At 32.7% G+C, this 22,828-nt stretch overlaps 2 protein-coding genes across 3 annotated transcripts in view; one reads left to right on the top strand and one right to left on the bottom strand.

Moving 5' to 3' along the window:
* Positions 1-22,828, top strand: part of LOC119640274 (lachesin) — a 160,868-nt gene that overhangs the window by 44,037 nt on the left and 94,003 nt on the right. Inside the window, exons 1-2 of one of the 2 annotated variants that reach the window (XM_038038184.1) lie at positions 3,277-3,303; positions 22,289-22,395. In XM_038038184.1, the coding sequence (XP_037894112.1) occupies positions 3,294-3,303; positions 22,289-22,395 (117 nt within the window). In that variant the 5' untranslated portion in view covers positions 3,277-3,293. Of the gene's footprint in view, positions 1-3,276; positions 3,304-22,288; positions 22,396-22,828 lie in introns of those variants that run through there. The other variant, XM_038038183.1, reaches the window with a different exon arrangement.
* LOC119640275 lies at positions 7,627-9,609 on the bottom strand. The gene is made up of 2 exons (XM_038038185.1): positions 9,517-9,609; positions 7,627-9,443 (listed from the first exon to the last, which is right to left on the bottom strand). Exons 1-2 carry the CDS (start codon positions 9,565-9,567, stop codon positions 8,262-8,264), a joined length of 1,233 nt encoding a protein of 410 aa, XP_037894113.1. The 5' UTR covers positions 9,568-9,609; the 3' UTR covers positions 7,627-8,261.

Here is a 22,828-nt window from a genome sequence, read left to right as displayed (position 1 = left end):
CAAACCTTATTCTGCAATTTTTAAATTATATTAACTTAATCGCTCGTCGGATTGTCTTTTTTACTTGAATTCCATGGACACAAATTTGGATAGGACCACGACCTTGCAATTTAGACGAGCTTGATTATTTTCTATAGGTGTATATTAATTCGCTTGCTTACATGCATGAAAGACCCACGATCGTAGGTTTGGAAACCGAACACATATTTTTGAGTACCGAAAAATTCTACCAACATGTCTGCTTCAGATCCGAGATTCGTATTTTCGATAAGCCAAAAATGAATTTTAAATGTTAAAGGACGAAAAATATGCTCTCACGCAGCGAAAAGGCAGAAATTATATATGACTTATATCGAGACAATTCCTTATTTCCCCAACGCTTTATAACAAGTAATTAAACAGAAATCCTGGAACAAACCAAAAAGAGAAACAATGTCTGCCTAGGTTTGAACGTATTACGTGCGTTCCACATGGTGCTTGAAAAGAATAACGTAGTTAACTATTAGTATTACAGAATGTATTTACAACGTTATTTTATCCAAATAAAAAGCGAAACTGAAAAGTCAATATGCTGTTGCTAGCTATAGTTTTGTGACTAAAATCTTATTTCCAGCAGGCAGACAAACCGACCTGATCAAGTCGAATCTGTCAAAGCATATATATTATAAATATTTGATAATTTAAACTCCTGCGGTGTGCGCGTACATAAAAATGTCATGAAATAACAATAGAAATGTTACAACTTCTTTACCCTAAGTCTATTGAGATCTTTTTTCTCTCTCAAAAAAATACGGTTTAATACGAAATATAACTGCTCTTGCTTACACTTTATGCATAGATATAAATATGTACATATTTAATAGCGCTAACAGCGGCGCTTTTATACACGAAGTTGGTTTATATTAACCACTAGATAACTTCGGTTATCAGCAGATACAAAGTTCACTCCGATAGCAAAGCTGGCTCAAAGGCGCTGGAACGGCAGATAATATTATAGACACTTTTTCTTGTGTTGCATAAAAATTAATAAAAATAATAAGATAAATAGATAAAAATATATAACATCCACGCTTGTGTTGAAGTGCCTGCAAACCTTGAATGAGTTGGGCAAGCACAATTGCGTGCACCTATTCGGGTATTGAAGGCAATGAACGAATTGGCTCTTAAGCCAGCAGAGCGTTTCTGCGACGTCCCGGGGAGCTATATTAACAGGCTGACATCGCATTAGTCGCAAAAAAATCGGATTGCTATTGAAACCATAACGCAGGACAAGGACAAGTGAAAACAATTACATATACCGTCATAGCATATAAACTACTGGAACTACGGAGGCGCAAGCTATGTTTCGTCATCGGCTTCTACATAGGTCATAATTGCCTCACACGTCATCTGAAAAATATAGATTTCTTTGGTGCCGACTCATCTAGATTTGGTGAACATGTCATAACGTCAAACATGTCATAACGAGTCAAAAATGGTGGTGGGATTGATAAGGATCCTAAAGCTGGAAAACTAGGGGCATGGGCGAGTAAAATAAATGCAATACAATGCAACACAAATGCAGTTCGGCTTGCAATCAAAGTTTCGATATTCTTTTGGTTTTCTTCAGCGTTTTAGGTGCAACATTACGTTACAGTTTAAAAACGTCAATTTGAGATAAATTTGTATATTATAGCGAAAATGTATGGATTTACCAAATGTATGGATATGCCAAATGCAGAGTAGAAAAATCTAAGCAGTTGTGGATTTTTCAACAGTGATTCGGAAGACAGATAGAGAGTTCTTTCTAAGGTAGGATGCTACTCAATAATCTAAAAAAAGAGATTACTTCAACAATTTCTTTTGGGATGGTGACAAAGATAATACATATATACGGATATATATGGATATATATATATATATATATATATGGACATTCAAGGAAAAAAAAAAATTATAATTGAAAAATATTAGAAAATGGTCATGCAGGAGTGATTTTGGTGTTACAATTATAATTGAAAGGAGTCGCCGCATGCAAGCTGGTAGAAATTTGAATAAAGAACAATTTTTAACTTTTGAAATATATTATAGGTATGTTTTTTTTTTATAAAATGCTTTTTATAATTTCTTCGATTAGATTTTTGCGTGAAAGGGTTTGCATCCGTCCAACACGGAATAGCACTTTTTGCATTTTACATATCGCGAAACATTGAAAACCTAGCTAATAGAATTTATAATCTTATAGCTGAATTCATAATAATCTCCCACAACTTTTCATCAACCTTTTAATGGAAGGTGCAAGCTATCCCTCAGGTGAATAAAAATATTGATATTTTGGAAGGTATTGAATAGTGTTCCTATAAAACTAAAAAGTAAAATACTAAGAAAAAGTAAAATACTAGCTTCAAATAATTTCGAATGGATTTCGTGGTCCTGAAAAATTCTGATTATTCGCTTTTCATTCCGATAGAAATCACTTCAGATTGACAACAACTGGCAAAGCTGAAATTGCTTATCTTTTCAAGTCTAACATTTCTTTGCCTTTGTTATACAAAACTATACTCTTTCTTTGTTTATTGATTTACGTAGATAATTATTTTTGAATTTAAAAAAAAAGTCACGCTTGCGATTATTGCTTTTATAAGCAAGTTCGTACATACTTCAAAAGCGGAAAGATCAATTTCAGATTACGGCTCCCACTCTCCATAGCCCTCAGTTTTTTGTTTTCATTTTACCTCGCGAACTTTGTAATATACAAACTGATTAAAGCTTTAGATTTTGTATAATAATAGTAACAAGCCGTCAATGTAATTAAGTGTAAATATAGAGAAAAAAGAATAATAAATCGAAATTATTATTATTGACATTGGGGAAAATAATGGAAAAAAAATGTACCTGAATGTGCTATAACAATAAAAAATAAATGGTGAATCTGTCATTTCTCATGTACGCTATTAAAAAGTTTTTCCGTTAACCTGCTTTTGGAAAAATCGAATGAACTTGTGTGTTTGCATGAAATTGTTTACAATTGTTTAAATCTAGGCTGTTTAAGCGCTTTCGTTGTAGTAACTTTGCTTTGTATTTAACGCTTGTAAAATGCTCGGCCGTGTATTGTAAGACTTTATAGGATGGTTTAAGAGATATCTGGCTACCAGTTGTTTGTATTTCTGAAATTGATAAAATTAAAAGAAAAGTTTTGCCAATTCAAGTTCACATATTGTTAATTTCAAATTCTAGAAATTCGCGAAAGTTCGAATACTGGAGTTTCCGCAGCAGATTCCGATCAAAACTTGTATCAGGAGGCGTAATGGCTAATGCTTCTTTGTGAGTGCGATGTCATGAATTATTAGTAATAAATAAAAAAAAAATTTTTTAATAAATAAATCGAAGTGCTGTACAAAAACATATTTTTGTCCAGCATAAAACGCCGCTATACGATTTGTTTACATCTACTAATCGAAAGAATATGTTTTAGTAAAACTACGTTTGATATTTAAATTCAATCAGTTGAAAATTGGAGACGTTAGAAGTGTAGATTCTCGAAACTGTAATTTACGGAACATTGTGAGCAATGGCTTAAAAATGCCGGTTTTAAGTACTTTTGCGGCTTAATTGCGTTCATTTGAAAAATCGCCTTTTCGCCATAAAATATGCAACTTTCCTATGCAAATATGGCATCTTTCATACACCATTTCTATAATTAGTTAGGGAAGAAGCCTACTATAAATATCTTCTTTGCTTTGGAACTTCTAGGATATAAGAAAAAAATTCATTATCTGAAACAAACATTTTGCTTTTGCTCAAGCACTCCAAAGAGACTTTCCTTTGGTCAAATGAATGAACATTTTGAAGACCTAAGCCTAAATTTTGCATCTGGAATTAATCTTCCATATACTAATAAATTCATGTTACAAGCTATGCGTTCTTTTGAAGCAACATCTCTTTCCAAAACGACGAGATTATGGCGTTATTGCAAACATATCACTATGTCATGGAATATATTGGTGTACATACTATTTTGCGAAAATATAACCTGTAGTCGCACTTTGTTATCCAAAAGTGCAAGGTTTCTTTCAGAACAATTTTTCACATAGATTATGTTGTGTATTCGACCTTTTCTTATTGGAAGGTATTTTACGTTATAAAAACATTTCCTTGTTTTCCCAAAATTAATACCTTAATACTTTCAACACTGAATAAATATAAATCAGCTTTGCTGGTGTATCAATCGGATATTTAGTAATATTCGACTCTCACTAACATTGTAAATATCGTTACGAATGAGATCACGTAGTAGCCCACCAAATCGACTATATATTTCCCTTATTTAAAAGACGAGTTTAACCAATAAACTTTTTTCCCTATTTCTGTTTGCAGACATTAAAGCGAAATATATGTATATATATAACATCTTTTTTAATATAGTTTTTTTATATAGTTATTTTACATATGCATATACATATGCATATGTGTAAATAGATATAAATCCTATCATTCATTGCACTGTTAAATTTATTGCTTAAGAATTTTATAAATAAATCATAAGATATCATCAAAGCCTTACAAAACCATTTGATTCCACAAGTAAAGTAATCAAATGTTTATGCTGGAAAAACAATACACAATAGATGTAGCGCTTGTTTATATCCTATCAAGTTGTTCTTACCATTTGATTTCATCACTGTATATAATATTTTTGTGTCTACCGTATGACAAACACAATAAAGTATTCATCTACGTTTGTATTCACCAATACACACGTACTTATGCGGATTCACTAGATTACCATTGGGGAATTCGTTTTTGTGCTTAGAGTATATTTTGCTGTGATTTTTTTACTTATTTTTTTTGTTTTTTTATATGTTTATATGTTCATCTCTCTAAGCCTTGTGTGATTTCTTCTCTGCCAAATGTGTTAATGTTAACACATTCTATGCATTGTCAGAGATTTGTTTTTTCGTCACACATTGCTGCTCGGTAAAACAAATTGTTTTAGATTTGACAACTTGATGACAGTCAAACGTAGTTTTATTTGTGTCGTAGAGTTGAGAAAATAAAGAAAGAAGGGAAAAGCAGAAAACAAAGAAAAACTAAAAGATCGAAATAAAAAAAAAAAAAAAAAATATATAGTATTTTGAAGAAGCTGGGTTTTGAAATTTTTTTGAATAATTTAAAGAAGGGTAAAGTTAGATCAGGGTTAAACTGTTGGAAGTTCAAATCTGATCTTTATGCATAAAGAGTTTCTCGCTATTCATACACTCGCGATTTTGTGACAACTATTGTTTTGATCTTTCAATTATATTTGATGTAGATGTTCCTTCCATACGAAAATATGATGTACCCTCTCATCCGTATGTATACATATGTATTTATAATTATGTATAACAAGGACTTAATCGGGGAGGGTGCATGGGTGCAGGATCGACAAGTGATAAACTCAATTATGTTGAGAACCGAAAAGCGCAATTATTGCATTTTCCGTTTAAAATAAGAAGCATTTACACCGAGTTTATTTTATTGAGTCGACTCTTCCACCACACAAATAAGATTAATAAGTCTTTTGAATCCAATAAACGTCAGCGAGGCACAGAGCTATTTGGGGTCGTACGTATAAATAATCTTGTGAATATTCACTGAAAATTGAGATATACGATCATACGTCCTATTTAAAAGCTTATGTGTTGTACGGGTATTTATGCTCGACTGTAATTAATTTTTTTCAAGCATAATCAAGGTTATCATAGTACCCCAAAACATAAAAGCCATTCACTTAATTTCACTATTTTGGATGTGTAGAAAAAGAATAGTAACCGATTTCTTAAAATGTCACTATTGCATAATTGACATGATCACAAGGTTTTAATCTAAAAGTAAATTTGAAGCTAAGATTTGAAATAATATTGACAAATACAAAGTATTAGCCATTTCTAAGCAAGGAAAGTGCGCTGTGATATTGCGTCATTTAGTTGTAGGACAATGCGCTTATAAAGCCTCATTGATCACGACAAATGTGTACTCTAACGAATTTTTACACTGCAACAAGAATTTGCCTGGTTGGACCCCCTATGACGTTCTATGCATATAGTCGTCTCTGAATTCTTGCAATTTTCGAAGTATTTCTTGCACTGCTTCTTGAGCTGAACTGAGCAACTTCGACACTTCACACGAACCTTTTAAACAGTGTTAGAGTCTATTGAATAATTTCTTTCACATAGCTGATAAAAGTTGAACCGTGGTTAAATGTTGTTTCTTTATAAAAAATTGTAAACAAAATTGTAAATTGTACTGCTTATACACTATCATGAACAACTTACAAAACGTTACTTGAAACTTGATGCGCGTTGTCTGTTGCCTTACAGGATTTAATGGACGATTTTTGACAATTTTTTTTTAAAAAAATATTTTAAAGATACCTACGCGCATCATCGAATGCCTGAAAATATTTAAAGATCTCTTTCTTCTTTGTGTTAGAAAGGAAAACAGAACATGTAGGAATTCAGCCGAAAGGTGCTACAGAATTAATATGTATACATAGTTTTTGCGAGAGCATTTGCACCACCATCTATCTTATTGCTAAGAAATAATTTTTAAAAAACATTTTAAAAAAAATATTGCAAAAATTTTGTTGTTATGAATTTACTAGTGCTCCTGTGCACAAGGTCTTATTAGTAAAATGATTATCTCTTAAGGAGCATTTGAGCCCAAAATTTTCAAGTTTGTTTATGAAAGCATTTTACACATGTTTGCACATACATTTAGTTACTTAAAATTTTTTTCGTTGCAATTTTTTGCAAATAGAATTTTTGGTGCAGTAATTTATGCAAGCCATATTTTTTAGACATCATTAGCGATATTGCCGCACATTGCATAACCATAATATATATATAGAAAAACACAAAGAAATGATCCATACAGATTTTAATGTTGTTCGAAATGGGGGGGAAATTTGTAGTATTCTTTAGTTTGACCGAGTTTGAATTTTTTATTGTTCGCAAAAAATCCCTCAAATATCGGTTGTCAATTCGAATAAATATAATTGTTCAAGAAATTCCTTCGAGTGTCAATAAAGATACACCATACATCATTCTTAAAACCTTTTTGAATCTTTAAGAATTAATTTAAGATTATTATTAGCTTAGAAGGCGAATGTACAAATTCTTATTTATTTATTACGATAAATAATAAATTTAACTACAGCGCATGTACTTCAAATTTAACCTTTTAATTTTCATTCTTAGACGTACGCTAACGACGATAGCTTGGCTTAATCGTTCCAAATTCTTACGTCGACAAACAGCGTGCTCAAGACGTGTTACATATGATATCGTTTGATGTACGCTAGCTAGGGTGGCAACAGTAATCATTTGTTGTTAATAAAAATACTTCTTTTTATTTTAAACGGATGCGTGCGTATACGAAAAATTACTTCTAAAATCACTCTTGGAAAAGTTTTCCTTATATAAAATTAGGCAGTAACGCGAATTAATTGAATTAGGTAAATGTATAAATATCCATTTTGCACAATATGCGCCATTTGGCGCTGCGTTTAAAATTTTTCAAATTTTCGTTTTGTGATAAAAAAATAGCTCACAGCAGATTTTCTTAAATTCACGTTTGTTTGTAGAATTTTTTAGTTTAGTAGTTTCCATACATTTTTATAGTAAGTTTTATAGTGAAATTTATTCGGAGTGGTGTTACAGCAAGATTATTACTCATATAATTGGATGAAAGTGTTATTTTTTATTTTTCTCAATTGCCTCAAATTTCATTGATATTTTTTACTTTATTGCGTTAGAGGGAAAGTAAGACGTGTTCAGTGTTCTCCGTTCGTTAAGTTCATACCTGCACCCTTAACTTCCGCTTCAATTTAATTTGCTTTAGGTTACTTTAAGCACATTCACATTGCTGCAGATTTCCTTGTGTCCGTAATAAATTCATTTCGAAACCGGGCTCGTACGCTGAGTATGTGATAATAGATGTGTTGGACTAAACTATCCCTATTCGCCGTCGATCCCAAGTACCTTCGGTAGAACTTGCTTCGAAAAAATTGCAACAATTATAACTCGTTCTACGTCCGTGCCCACAGGCTTTTAGGGTGAAAGTAGTTCTCAAATCCACGTTCACTCTATATCATGACAATATTGTCGTGGATATGGAAAATGTTCCTCTACAAGGTGTAAATTTCTTGCTTGCATTTGTTCTATTTGACTTGTCGCCTTTATACTTAAATAAAAGTGTAACTGTTTTTTCTGTTAGTTCTATAAATCGTTATGTAATTCGCATTAAATTTCACCACATTTGTCGGCAATAATGTTCACCCTTAAAGCGCCGACATTCTGTGTAGCATCGTGCAGCAAATTAAAGATATGAGATCGATCAATTTGTTCTTTTTCGGTTAATTCTTGTAAATCCTTAGTGGCTTGCAAATATGCTTCATAGTTATTGGAGTTTTCAAAGTCACGCTTAAAGTCTTCGTATAATAATTGTATTTCTTTTAGTATACGACTTTTAGGATCGAGGAAATTTGCGGGTACTTGCGGCAATAATAAAGCCCATTCTTCGTGCAAGGACTCCAAAAATTCAAAATTGCTGAATAAAAACGCTACTATTAAGTCCATGCCTTTATTTTTCAATATATTGAAAATATCTAAAGAATGTTGTTCGCCTTGCTCGGAATTTTGCATCGTCTGCAAATCTATCGTTAAATTATTTTGCAAATAGTCGTACAGTTGCTGATGCTTTTCATAAAAATCTGATAAGGAAAGCAATAAATTAATTTCTGTCATAAATATACCCAAAGTTTCGGAGTGCGGCTTCAACTCTGTTTCGGTATCACCGTCGATAATTTCTTGCAATAGTTTTTTTAGGATAAGCAAGTAATCATCGATAATTTCTGATCCGGTGCCTTTTACTTTTTCGTAGATTTTGTCACCAAATTCTTTCAGGTCAATGCTAATCACATGATTTTCCGTTAAATTTAATTGTTTTAATATTGTTTCAATATTTCTCTCATCGATGCGCATCAAACGAGTTGTAGGATAATAGTCGAGTCTGGCTTTTATTTCTTCTTGATTTGCTTTAAATTGCTTACATAAGTGATAGTAGCGTAGATTATGCAATTCTTCAGCCATTTCCTCTTGAAAATATAAAAGTTTTGTTTTCAATTTTTTTAAAAACCGCACGTTCCTTAAAACGTAAACGTTGTCCTGCGTTTTATCGCGATTGGTATCCAAATCCAGCCACTGCTTAATAAATAATATTTTTGTTTCTAGTCTATCAGTAATCGTAGCTTCCTTTAAAGCCTCGCTGTAAGCGTCACTTATGTTCGCTGGTGTTTTGATATTATCTAAGTAAACATTCAATTCGTGTTTAGCTGAATTATCAAAATGCAATGAAATCTCATTAAATAGAAATCGTTGAAAGCTTTTTGACTTTAATTTCACATCGTCTGCGTTGACAATAATCTGAAAATAAAATTTATATAATTACAGAATTTATATATTACAGAAATTTTAACAAATATAGGCTTTTAATTACACATTTAACGACTAGACAGGCCAAAAACGGATATAGAATATAGACTTTCATCTTTTCTGTAATAATAATAATAAATATTTCTCGTTTAGTTGCTATAATGTTTCAGAGTGAGCGACTTTATTAAAACTGATTTAGAAATATTTCTGGGTATTTTGGGTAAGAAATGAATTTTATTACATTATTAAGGTTGTAAGGTTATCACAAATCGATGACGGCTGTTTGTGAGACGTATAGCGTGGATAGGCAACCGTTACTGTTGGGAGTGAGAGCAATATTTATAGACTAGCTATTCATTTCAATATAATTTGACCTATATTTTAGTAAATCGATAAGTAGGTAAACAAAATCAACGACAGAAAACTTAATCCCTTAAAAGAAGTTTCACTCCACATAAGTACATTGCACTTTGTATTTGTTTGTGATAATAGCCGGAAAAAGTTTTTGATGTGAATTAGCCTACCCAACGAATAGTAGGATTAGTTCGGAATTCCACACAAGAACTAAGAAAACAACTAAATTAATGTTAGAATTTCCCTTCAACTGACAAATCATCAATAAACTCTATCTAATTTTTACATAAAGGCGTCGAAATATTTTCGAAGCGGCGGGCTCTAGCAGTGAATTTGACTTCTTTACAATCCCTATATTAAGGTTTCGTGTGCAATTACCGCAGTACTAAATACAAGCAATGCGAGGCAATTACAAATGTTACCAATTACATCTCATCTGAAATATTATATCTTAATTCGTACAGCCGACAAAGAGACAGATGGATAAACCTTACTCCCAGCGTTATGCGATTATATTTTGCCTAACTGTTATTTACGATTCGAATAATAGAATTTACCTACTTGCTATATCCACCATAAGTTGGAACACCTGAATTAATCACAGCTAAGTTGGAAAATTCTGTGAAAATCGTTTTCTTTATACTTTGTAATAGACTTGTTGATCCTTGCTAATGTATAGGATAATACAAGAGAATGATTACCACTTACGAACTAACTCTAGAGAGCAAAAAACAAGGGGGAAACTATTATTACACCAAATAGCAAAGCATCCCGTATTGCAATTTTTTCAATCCGGTACTATCAATAAAATTGTTAATCATTTTCCTATATACCAAGTAGTAATAATAAAAAGCAAAAGAAATTCAATTCATTTTTATCTCTTTTGTTATCTGAACTTTTTTCTAACCTTTGCTTATTTATATGTGCGGTTGGTACGTTAAATTAAATGCTCGTTGGCTTTTTGCATGCTTGAAAACACGACAACAAAGAGTCAACAATGCTTAACACAACAAAACAGGACAGAAGTGCTTTGAACACATTATTATGATTGTGTGTATTTACAGACAATTGTGTGTGCCGCACAATATGTACACATGTCTTTCATGTTGTTGGTTACGAACGAGTGATGAACAAAGTTGTTAGACACGTTTGATTATACCTATATAAACGGGATTGTCGGCGTGTGTATAGGCACGCAACTCGGTCTCCATGAGTACTTAAGGGCGTGCTTTCATTTATTGAAAAAAAAAGGAATCATTTTTTCATTGATTTTCTCATTTTGTTTTGCAACATTTGTATGCAAGAGGATTGGTACGCTGCTATTTGTTAATTTTTTATTTTTTTTCACTCGGTTTAGTTTTTTATTTCGATTCTTTTTTTTCCAATAGAGGCGACATCAATGAGTTTTTGTTCAGTATTTTTTGGGAATAGCGGCCGCACAGCGAAACAATTTTCTTCTTTTTTTTTTACATCACATAGCCTGTATAAAGTGTAAACCTCTAAAAAGTGACAAAAGTCAATTCTCGCTTAAAAATTTATTAGATTTCTTTAAGAGCGACTAACATTTTTTGTTTTTAGTCTATCCATGTATTCGGAAGTCGCTTATAGCCCAGTCTAACAACAACATACCAAATGTGAAATCGGTTATTGTTTAGAAGTAGAAGCAATGTGTCTTATTTCTGATAAGAAACTTTCTCGTCATAATTTTCAAAAATAGGTGATATCAATAACATACCTGCTCACAGACACGCAAAACTTAGCCCTAGTGTGCATAATACCCACGACATTCGCTACAGGATAGAATGCTTTTACCCAGACTACTAAAAAGTTATGTATTCTCAATTAGGAGTTTTATAATGATTGTAGAGTTATGGAAGAAATCCTGGCTTTTTTGTGCTTTAACGTCCACTGTTGTAGTATTTATTTGCTATTGCGGATGGTTTCGACGATTAACGACGAGTACACCTGCCAAGTTTCGGCTGTTTTATATAAATATTTGCGATCATAAGCAAGCAAGAAGGAAAATGGATGTGCTAGAAACTTACGGAGATCAACAATATGCATATCAGCAATATGTGTACTGTATGATAATGAAAAGCTGTCTCGACCAGTAATTGACATCCTTAACGCATAGAGCTTAGATTTATTAGTTTTACTTTTATTTCAAAAGAATCCTTATGTTTGCGACCAGTCACACTTATTATTGACAATCGACTGAACTTATAATTGAACTCTTGTGTTCGTCATCTCTTTTTTTGTTTCATAAAAATTTTGTTTTATATATAAGATTACCAAACTCACGCGCGCTGCCTTCTTGTGACATTTTGTATTAACATTCTCTAAGTTAGCTTTGTGAAAAATTTATAATACAAAATTACTCAATAAAAATCGTTAATACTTTTCACGGCTTAAGGTCCAAAAAGTATATTTATGTTACCCAGAAGTTACTATGATAAAATTATACGTACAGTCACCGTTTCCTACCAATTTTCTTCATCAAATTTTAAAAGTAAAATTTTGTTGCAAATGGTTCCACCTCGTCAAAACTTTCTGTATTGACCCATTACGCCAAAATAGTATTTTTTACGGGATTTTCGTCAAGAAATATTAGCAATTGAAATTGTTTTCATATAACGACTTCGTCAAAATAGAGAATTACTTCGGGAACGATCGTAAAAATGACCCGAACCTGCTTGCTTCCATAACTGCGGCCTATCAATTTCACACAAAAATACAGGAACCGCTATCAGACAGACATGGGAAAAACTAAATATGCACAGGTGTAGCTAATAACAATGCCTTCTTATTTACTACTAACTTTTGTTTAATAGAATTCAAAACTGTAATCTATTGAAAGCTTAATGAAAATTTCTTCATTTTAATCTAATGGTTACGATAGTGACGCGAAGACATGTGAACCTAATGCAGAAACGTTTCGTATATCTCTGTTTGGGAAATTTTGCGATTCACAAACGTAGGTTGTAGCTTGTTCCCTGATACTAGTAACAATGTTTCTTCGCGTTTATGGGATATCAGATAAAGCCCATCGCCGAGATAAAAAAGATTTCAATTTGTTAAGTCATCAACATCTTTAAAGTGGGAGAAAATAAGCGAAAACAACATTTAAGCCTTTAATAAACGTCATTTTTACTATTGGAAGGCATATTTTCATATTTTGAATGTCGATGTAAATTCGAAATCTTTACTCCTTAGGGAAAAAGTGCACAAATCCCTTCTTGATATTCAATTCCATCTAAATCTTTTATATTTATCTGACGTTTATGTGCGTATGTGTATAAAAAATACTCTTTCTTAACTAAAATGTGACAAATCTTACCTTCTTCCTTGTATTTTATTGCTCTAAACTTAATTTCCTCAAGTATGTGCTTGTGCCAAATTTTACACCCAATTAAATACTTATCTCCTCTTCTTCTTAAATACTTATCTCCTCTATCGTCCACGTGATCGTCACGAGACATACCATTTATACACCTTATAAAACTTTCTTCGAAGTGGTCATTTAATATGTGCCAATATTCACTTCATCTACGAAAGAGAGAAAATCACTGACCGAGACAGACACCTTGGTTAGAACATTCAGGACGAAGAGAGAGAGGAGGATTTGATTTCCTTTTTTCTGACTATTGTGTTGAATTGTTACCATTTTCACTTATATTCTACAACGTCTCACTGACTATGGCACGTATATATATATATATTTATATATATACATGTGTGTTGTGGACAAAGTTATTTTAACAGTTTTCAAGTCATTTTATTGTTCACAAAACATTTAAGAGTTTTCTCTTTTGATTCTTACATCTTGCACACATACGTTCGCCTGGATTCAATAAAAAGTTTTCTTAATAGCTATTGTATTTTGTTGTATAAGTGTATATGTATGCGATATATGCCTTAGGAGTACTGTTAGCAAATGAATGACAAAAGTTTTGCAACGCCTTATAATAAGTATATGAAAGAATGAGGAGAATTTAAGAGTTTATTTTCTTTAAAAAAAGTATTTTTGCTTAAAGAATTTTAAATGAGAGATGATTTATAATTTTTGAATAATTTTAAAAGGAAAGAGAAATGAAAGGAGAAGAAGTGAAGTGAAGCTACACATTTTAGCAGGACTTTCAAGCAATTGGTTGGTATAACCAATGGTTTGGAATGTTTTTAATCATTTCTTATACACCAAAACTTTCTTCTAAATATTCAGGTCAATACAATGAACTATCGTCGGTAGAGTGTCAAACGAGCCTGCGATACAGATAAACATACTTTGCCAATGCACTAATACTTATATTACTTAAAATTAAAATCTACTGATGTCAAATTAATTTCTTTTTTCCAGCAAATCTGAAATTACCTGTAAAATTCGCAAAAGTTCATTCAGCGAAAAATCTCCCATTGCTTACTAAAGCATTTCACTATTAGGCTGCATTTTAAATCTTTATTATGTCATAAAATTCTTGTACTAAAAGCATGTAGTAGCGTATGTGCATTGATTTCGAAGTTCAAAATTACTATAAGCAAGCAGTAAGTTCATGACTGAACGGAATTTTGAGATGAGCTTCTGGTTTTTGCGAAATTTATATTGTTATTTGAGATCAGTGAGCAACACAGTAACATCGCATTTCTACCGCAATAATCGAATTGTTGAGAATTGAATTTAGTTCTAATGTTGTTTGACGAAATCGTCCAGTGAAGAAGATGGGAAGTTGATATTTTTTAACGTGCCTGTATCATTTTTTTGGGGGTATGTAAAGTGCACAATATCAGCACTTTGCTGACATATAACGAATAACTGAGTTCTGTGTTTAAAACCCAATGAAGCATGTTTTCTCAACAAAACACACTCTCAATCACTCTAATGAAACATTAAAGGTTGGACCGTTCGAATTCGACTTATGAGGTCTGGTCACGCTCTAGATAAATCGAAAATTATGTTCGGAAAGGAAAAACGGTTAAGCCATCAAAAGCTGATTAGAACTGAGTAAGCATTCTAAATTCTACTTTAATCCTTTATTCTGCTTTAAGAAAATATAAAATTATATGTATTACATATTTTTAAATACATTCTGATAAGTTGATTATAGCAGAGTGAAGTAAATGACAAGAGCCTCCAAGATATTTTTCAAAATAAAAGATAGTACATAGGTACGAAAAACCAAATGCCAGCTAGCAAATACATAAACATTTCATATTGGAGAGCAATAAATTTTAGGTTCTCCAAATCGTTTAATATATTTTCTGGGGATATGAAGAAATTTTTATTATTAAAAGAAGTTATATTTTAGAAAGAAACTATCATAGTTGAAGGTAGGGAGCTGTAACTTAGCACAAACATTCCTTGATCGATTAACAATATATTGTTAAAAGAAGTGGCTGCAATTTGCCTGCATACATGCCCACTTTAAAAGGTAAACTAAAACAGCCTCCAAAAAACAATCGTTTTTTCATATTTTCGCTTATTGAAAACGAATATAACGGCTTCACAATCAGAATTGGCTGGCAGTAACGTCGAAATTGTCGAAACGCTTAGATCAGAATTAATCTCTTTGAATAGAAGTTCTGCGCAACGTCCATCAAGTTCTACTAATTTTTTAATTGCTACTGTATCACTTCCGGTACGGCGAAGACCATCTGTTAACCATTCCAATTAGGAATTAACGCCAGATAAAGTGTCAAATATTATACAATTGTATATACACAATGGATACCACAAAATTCGCGATGATACAGATCCCGTTCTTCAACAAATTGCATTATTGATATATTAAACTTAAATAGAATTAAATGGAAGGTATTTGGCTCCAAAAGTCAAATGGTATGCAATTTACTTCAACGAATGTGTGAATTTTTTTATCAGTTACCAATAGGCATAGGTACCACTCTCTTCACGCGTAATTTGTAGGCCTTCTGTTATCTCTTTCGCCAATTCATAAGCCAATCTAAAAACCCAACCTCGTCCTCTTCACGTTTCGAACTTGCCCTGCCAAACTGTGAACCAAACACCGGAAGATATGAAATGATCCGGCTTACTTTATAGAAAATGAAATGTTGTTTATGCGATGAAGCCTGTCACCCACACCTTAGTCGATTCAATCCTTCTTAAATTTTACTTTGCTTGAACCAAATAGCTTCTAATGGATTTTGCTAATCAGATCTTGGTGTGTGTGCAATGAGACAAAGCAGCTTCTACCAAAACTCACACATAAGTACGCAATGACTCTCCATTAAGGCAATGCTGTGATTGCGTAAATTTCAGGAGGCCTCTTAATAGAGGCCGCAATAGAGGTTGATGGTATAGGTACCTGTAAAGTACAATGAGATGTGGAACATTTTCGTGCATAAATCCCAGCTTCTGTGGACCTGCGTTCACTTGGGAAAGTGTTGTAATTTTCATTCACGACATCATAATTGCGTAATTGAGAATGTATCTCACCATTAACAAATGTTCCAACAGTTGACTATTTCGGTAACATTTCGTAATGTCATCAAAATGAAACAGTTCGAAATTTTCTAGAATTTTAGATATTGCTTTTATTCAATGTGCAGTTTTCATAGAATTCTTTTATAGTACTTTCCTCTTAGATATCTAAGTTCTTCGACTGTAGGTAGTACTTTGCCGCTTTAACTTTTGTTGAAATCTGTGGTAAATATAATTTTTACTTCTTTGTTATATATAATCTTACGTCGTCTACACAGTCAAGAAAGTAAAGACCGTTTTATTTTCAATGATTAATGATTAATCAACATAAGGTTCTATGCCAGAGTTGAATCACACTTTTAGCGTGAGTATACTTTCACTCACATGCTGTTTCACATTTTCTTTCATGACTTATATGATTGGCAATTTCTTTTTCCTTCGCCTGATGGCAACTGCTGTAGAGTAAACTAGCGGGGGATAGTATAAGATTGATATTCATAGAATAGAATTAAAAACCGTGGTTAAGTCAATCCATCTATTTATGTTGGCCGAGCACATATATGACTTATGGAATCTCCGACCAAATTTAATAAAAGGTAATAGATTAAGGTACAAAAAAAAGGAAAAGGTTGAAAGTTTCAAAGAAAAGGTATGTACCTATTGTCGTATATGTACATTCTCGTGTATACAGATTATCGTAATAAATAAATTTAACATGAGATTGTCCCGGTTTCCAAAAAATAGCCCAGTTTTGTGACCGTAATCTCTCGATGTGCGAAATAAGTTCTGAAGCAAATAGTTATGTCGGCTTTCGGACCTATTCTTAACTCAAAATTATTTAAATTTTCATAATATATATCAATGAAGAATTAAACCAATTAAGCGTTATCTAATTAAAACAGTTTTATATTGTCTATGTTATGCTTTGCAAATAAGCTTTTATTGTAAAATAATTATCAGAGTACAAATCGTTCCCCATTACAATAGAAATTGAGACAAACAACTTGTAAACTGACACACGATCACAAACTGACAAGTTTAGCATATAAAACAATGTGTATATCTGTACATATACGCATATTTATACATGTATGTAGTATTTTAATAGTTTTGCCATTGAAATTTTGTGAATTGTGCCAATAATATTCACATAATTGTCGAATAATGCCGCAATGGCAACTAGAGCCAGATATCTTCGTCCCGCTCGAAACAAGCAGCTTATAGAAGTCATGGTATTTATTTGCCCCGAAATCTCAATTTTGGGTTATTAACTTCAATTGACCAAAAACCGGAGAGTGGATGTACACCAAATTGGAATGTGGTGACGTTGCCGTGTGAGAACAAAAGCAAACACAAGAAATCGTTGTTGTAACATACTTTGCCCCGCACAATGTTACATAGTATGTAATGATGGAGGAAAAACCTCTTTAAAACAATGTATACACAATCATATAGCTAAGCAGACAAACAAATACATTTACAAACAAGCATAAACACGACAACTGCACAGCATTAAAATCAACTCAACATCATAATTTGTTTCTATTTGTTTAGTGGTATTCCATGTATGTTTAAATCTCTTCATGTGTGTATATTTGTAAACATATAAATGCGTGTATAGGTGGTGGTATAAGTATGCGGGTGTTTATGTTTTGTTTTCAAAATGTACTGTTGTGGCTTATGCTTGAGTGCACATTTGTGGTTTCTGTACTGGTAATAGTAAAAAAAAGGAAAATTATGTTAACAAAACTAATTTGTTTAGTGTGTATGCATGAAAATTTCATAATTTTTTTTTTGTCTTTCTATTTCTGCTTGGCACTGATTTGCTTTTTGACCTAATTTTTGTTGCTATTATTTAATTGCATGTATCCATTGAAATGAAATAAATTATAAAAAATAAGCCTCGCTAAACGTGTACACCGCATTTATTCTTCCCTTTGCAACATTTAGAAATACCTCTTAAGTAACCTAGCTTTTTCTGACTTTTTTAAATGTCTATCCGTTTGACCACAACCGCAAACCCAAAGACAAAGAACTGTAATCTACACTTTGTAAGAGATATTAATTTAAAAATAGGAACAAACATTTAGTAGGATTTTTTAAAAGTTCAGTGCAAGAACGGCTGAAATCCGCTTTAGACAAACAAGTCAGCTATCTCATTGCTTGTGTAAGAAACTGAATTTATAATGCCTAGCTATTGACGGCTCAAAAACTCTCTTTAACAAAACCTGCACTATCAAGACCCACAATTACAACGAAGTATATGGGCAATCGGTCGTAAGGGTGGATACCAATGTTTCGCTCTAACGCGAATATAATTTGGGGAAAAAGAAATCCAATATTTTTATATGAACTTCAGGACTTTATTTAACATGCTTCGGATTGTCCGATTTGGGTCAAATATGCACCGTTTTGTTGTATGATTTGTTGCCATTTTAAAGGTAACTTCAAAATGCCTCTCTCATAGAAGTCCTGGTCTCTATTTGCAAAAAACTAGTAGTCGATTTTCACAATCCTCCCTAGATTCCAATTTTTTATCATTAAAGAAATTTTGCAAGGCAAGAAAAAGATGATAATCGTTTGGTGCCAAGTCCGGACTGCATGGCGGATGCATTAAAACTTCCCAACCAAGCTCCCGAAGTTTCTGGCGAGTCACTGTAGATGTGTGTGGCCTAGCGTTGTCCTGGTGGAACGCGACACCTCTCCTGTTGGCCAATTTTGGCCGTTTCTGGTCAATCGCTATCTTCAAACGGTCCAGTTGTTGACAGTAGAGATCAGAATTTAGCATTTGGCCATATGGAAGCAACTCATAATAAACAATCCACTTCCAGTTCCACCAAATGCATAGCAAAACCTTCCTGGCCGTTAGTCCTGGTTTGACCACCGTTTGAGGTGCTTCACCGCTCTTTGACCACGATCGTTTTCGCACAGGGTTATCGTATGTGATCCATTTCTCATCTCCAGTGACCACCCGTTTAAGAAATGGGTCTATCTCATTCCGTTTGGACAAGGCTTCGCAGATGAAAATTCGATCCATCATGTTTTTTTCTGTTAATTGGTGTGGCACCCAAACATCGAGCTTCTTTTTGAATCCAGCTTTGTGTAAATGGTTTAAAACTGTTTTATAGTCGATTTTTAGCTCCTGGGCGATGTTACGACTGCTAACATGCCGGTCAACTTCGATCATTTCTCCGATTTTATCGACATTTTCGACGACCGGCCTACCTGTGCGAGGTGCATCTTTAACATCAAAAATTCCTGAACGGAATCTACGAAACCAAAATTGCACATAATTGGCTGTTACAGTATCGGAACAATAAACACCATTCACAATTTTAGCCGCCTGGCTTGCATTTTCGCCTTTGTCAAAGAAAAATTGTAAAATGTACCGAATTTTCTCTTTGTTCACTTCCATTTTTAACACGCTGTAACTCACAACTGAATGCACCAAACAAAAAACAGCAAAAGAATTTTTTTTACTGCGAAATGTCACCTTTCCAACGAGCATAAATATGAAATTGTTTGATCGATACTTTACGAGAAATCTATCAGTGCAGCCTTCTACCGAAAAAATAATGGATTTCTTTTTCCCCAAACTAATATATTGGAAAATATTTAATTGTCGTTGATAATCATAATACAAGTTGACTCTAGTAATGTTTTAAATTTTCACAATTGAACACAAAGCAGGTAAAAAAATTTTATTTGACAATGGCCGAATCTTTTATGCTCAATATCTTTGTTTTAAAAGAAGAAGTTACACTCGCCCGCAAAATTCAAATTTTGACAGTCTCGAATATTGGATAAGTATAGCCTACAAGGCTTTTGGGAGGGTAAGAAAGGATCGATCTTATAATGTACGAGGAAATGTCCATCGTTTCTTTTGTTATAGTGTACGAGTAAACAGCAAAAATACTAATTTGCTTTACTTTTAAACATTTGAACTTCCAACGGTTTTGACGAAGTTGAAGCTAACTTTCCTCTCTTTTGAGATTGGTGGAATGTTAATTGCACACTAACATGCAGACTGATGAATGGTCATACGTAAATTGCTCAAAACCTATATATACTTAATAGGATATCTGTGATATGTATATCTATAGGATATCTGTGCTTAATAGGAAACTGTGGTGGATGTTACAAGAATTTAAATTGTATGAACTCCTAAAATTCATCTATGCGCTATTTACATTACCTTATTTATATATATATTATTATTTTCATTATTATATTGCGTACAAATATGTTTTAGTTAATTATTAGCGAATTTATAAAAACCTTACCATAAAGGAAATAAATTTTAATTTTAATTTTTGAGGTTAGAACTTTAGTTACGAGATAACATATTTATGGGTTTTATTGTCCGAGAATATCTCGTATATTTAAAATTTTAATTCAATTGAAATTCCCCACGGTGATTGGAGCGTGGATGCGGAATTATCTACTTTGCCGTTATTTAAAGGAGCAATGAAGCCACAAAGAAAGTGACCAGCGTACCATTTTGTACGTTAAAGCGGACATTTCAATTCAATTAGTAGGAGATAGTTTGAGACATAGTTCTAAGAGAATTTTCGCAATATATATATAAGTACACGACATACATGCATATATAAATATGGTGTATATTAGGTGTGCAAACGAATTGTATAAGTGTAAGATTCAGGTATTTACAAGCTGTCGTTCAGTGTATAGCAAAGTGTCAAGAGATGAGGCCTCTATTTATGGAATCCCGGTAACTGCTGTCAAGCAACAATGATATGTTAGAATTTTCATATAGTTATGCTATGTTATGTTTGAATGTGTTTATTTTGTATTTTTATATATGTTTTGTTATTTTTTCCATTATTTTTTGTTACGCGTTTACAATCCTTTAATACACAAAATTCCAAAATATCTTTTTATGGCAAAAACAACCAAAATTTAAATCATATTTTCAGACAGAAGATAATAATTTCACGAAGTTAAACAGACCAGAAAGCTGGTGGGCACAGCTGTTCTCAGGAAGTCCTCACACTTTTTTCATACATATAAGTTAGTCATCAGGTTCACATACGTCGCTACTAGTATGTCAATTTTATGATTTTTCAACGCGAAAATGCAATCTTTAAGTTTACGCCATTGTGTAAGTAATCTAAGGGCATTTAAAGGTATTTAATAGAAAGAAAAAATAATTCTAAGGAGATAACGTCTGTCTTATAAGTCAATGGGCCTTTGTCACGGACGATGGCAAACACAAACTGACAGAGACCCGCTACACATGTATACACGGACGTTACACGCTATCAACAGCAAATGATGTAATTAATGCGAAAAAAGGCGCAACGTACCAAATTCACGATGTCGCGATTTCATGCATGATTATTTTCAGGCCCGTAGGTCAAAAATCACTCAGGAAATTTTAAAAGCACTTGAGAAAGGATTTCGTTTCTATGGCGGTACTAGAAAAAAAAAGGAAGAAATTGTAGGACCAAATGACCTTTTGTTAGCGAGGCACAATACTTTCAATAAAGCATCTTTTGCTACTTTCCTAAAATGTGCGATTTCTTTTCGTCTCTTTGATCGATTTACGACCTTTCAACAAAAAGTGTTACTTTTAAAATATCATTGAGATTAGACAAGTGACAACTAGGAAGCTTCCAGATACATGAGAGACTTATTTCCATCTCTCTAGGCACGTAAACAAGCAATATTGTCTCCTGTACTGTTAAGTGCTCCCAAAAACTTTTGAGGATTATTCGAATAACCCTTCTTATCTTAGCGAGTTTTGGGCTGGCTGTGCAATTAGGTCATATCTTCAAAAATAAATGGTACGGATGTGGTCGACGCATATTTTTAACAGGACAATGCCGCATCACACATAAACTGTGAAGCAATATCTGTTTTGCGCGCCTGATCTAAAAGAGCGTTTGTTTAAAGATGTATAAATGTATAAATAACAATGTATATACTTTCTTTTGTTAAAAAATTTGATAAATAAAAATTTATTTTGTTACAAATCTTCTTTTTAAATTACATTAGAATTTAATTAAATATGTTATTCTTCTTTCAGTTGAAACCGAAGATCCTGAGTTTACAGACGTTATCGATAACATAACAGTACCTGCTGGCAGAAATATTAAATTGGCCTGTTCTGTTAAGAATTTAGGATCTTACAAAGTACGTAAATTACTCATATTACTCATATTAACGATAGGAATATAATAAGTTCTATAAGTTATATTTCGCTATGAAATTTTCTAATTGAATGTAAAAATTAATTAATAGAGTTTCATGTGCCTACAAAAATGTAATAAAAGAAATATTGCTCTGCTACTACACGATAGTTTGTGGCTGTGTATTACGTCCTGTCTAAGTCTCTTTCTTCTTTGAAATATCTTTCTATGCAAATTCAATTCTATTCTACATTATAACATACTTGAACACTTGCTATGCATATTAACTAGAGTTTCAACTGCCTTTCTCTGAATGGCAAAACAAAAAGAAAAACGTATAATCAAATCTATATTTGTTTATATGTCTTGCACGATATGCAAGCGCACAAACATCAACAACAAATAATACAGCGTCGATTTGTGCACATGTGTTCTTT

The sequence above is a fragment of the Glossina fuscipes genome, unplaced genomic scaffold, assembly GCF_014805625.2.
Source record: "Glossina fuscipes isolate IAEA_lab_2018 unplaced genomic scaffold, Yale_Gfus_2 116, whole genome shotgun sequence".
In the NCBI taxonomy this organism is placed as follows: domain Eukaryota; kingdom Metazoa; phylum Arthropoda; class Insecta; order Diptera; family Glossinidae; genus Glossina; species Glossina fuscipes.
Note: the sequence above shows the minus strand (reverse complement) of the source record. Positions and strands in the feature narration are given on the sequence as shown.

What these genes read in the sequence shown, in the direction of transcription:
- LOC119640275 (XM_038038185.1), bottom strand. Translation starts at nt 9,567, where the DNA reads ATGAAAGTCTATATTCTATATCCGTTTTTGGCCTGTCTAGTCGTTAAA. An exon ending in CCTGTCTAGTCGTTAAATGT is followed by an intron (nt 9,444 to 9,516) that starts GTAATTAAAAGC and finishes TTTTATTTTCAG; the next exon opens with ATTATTGTCAACGCAGACGA.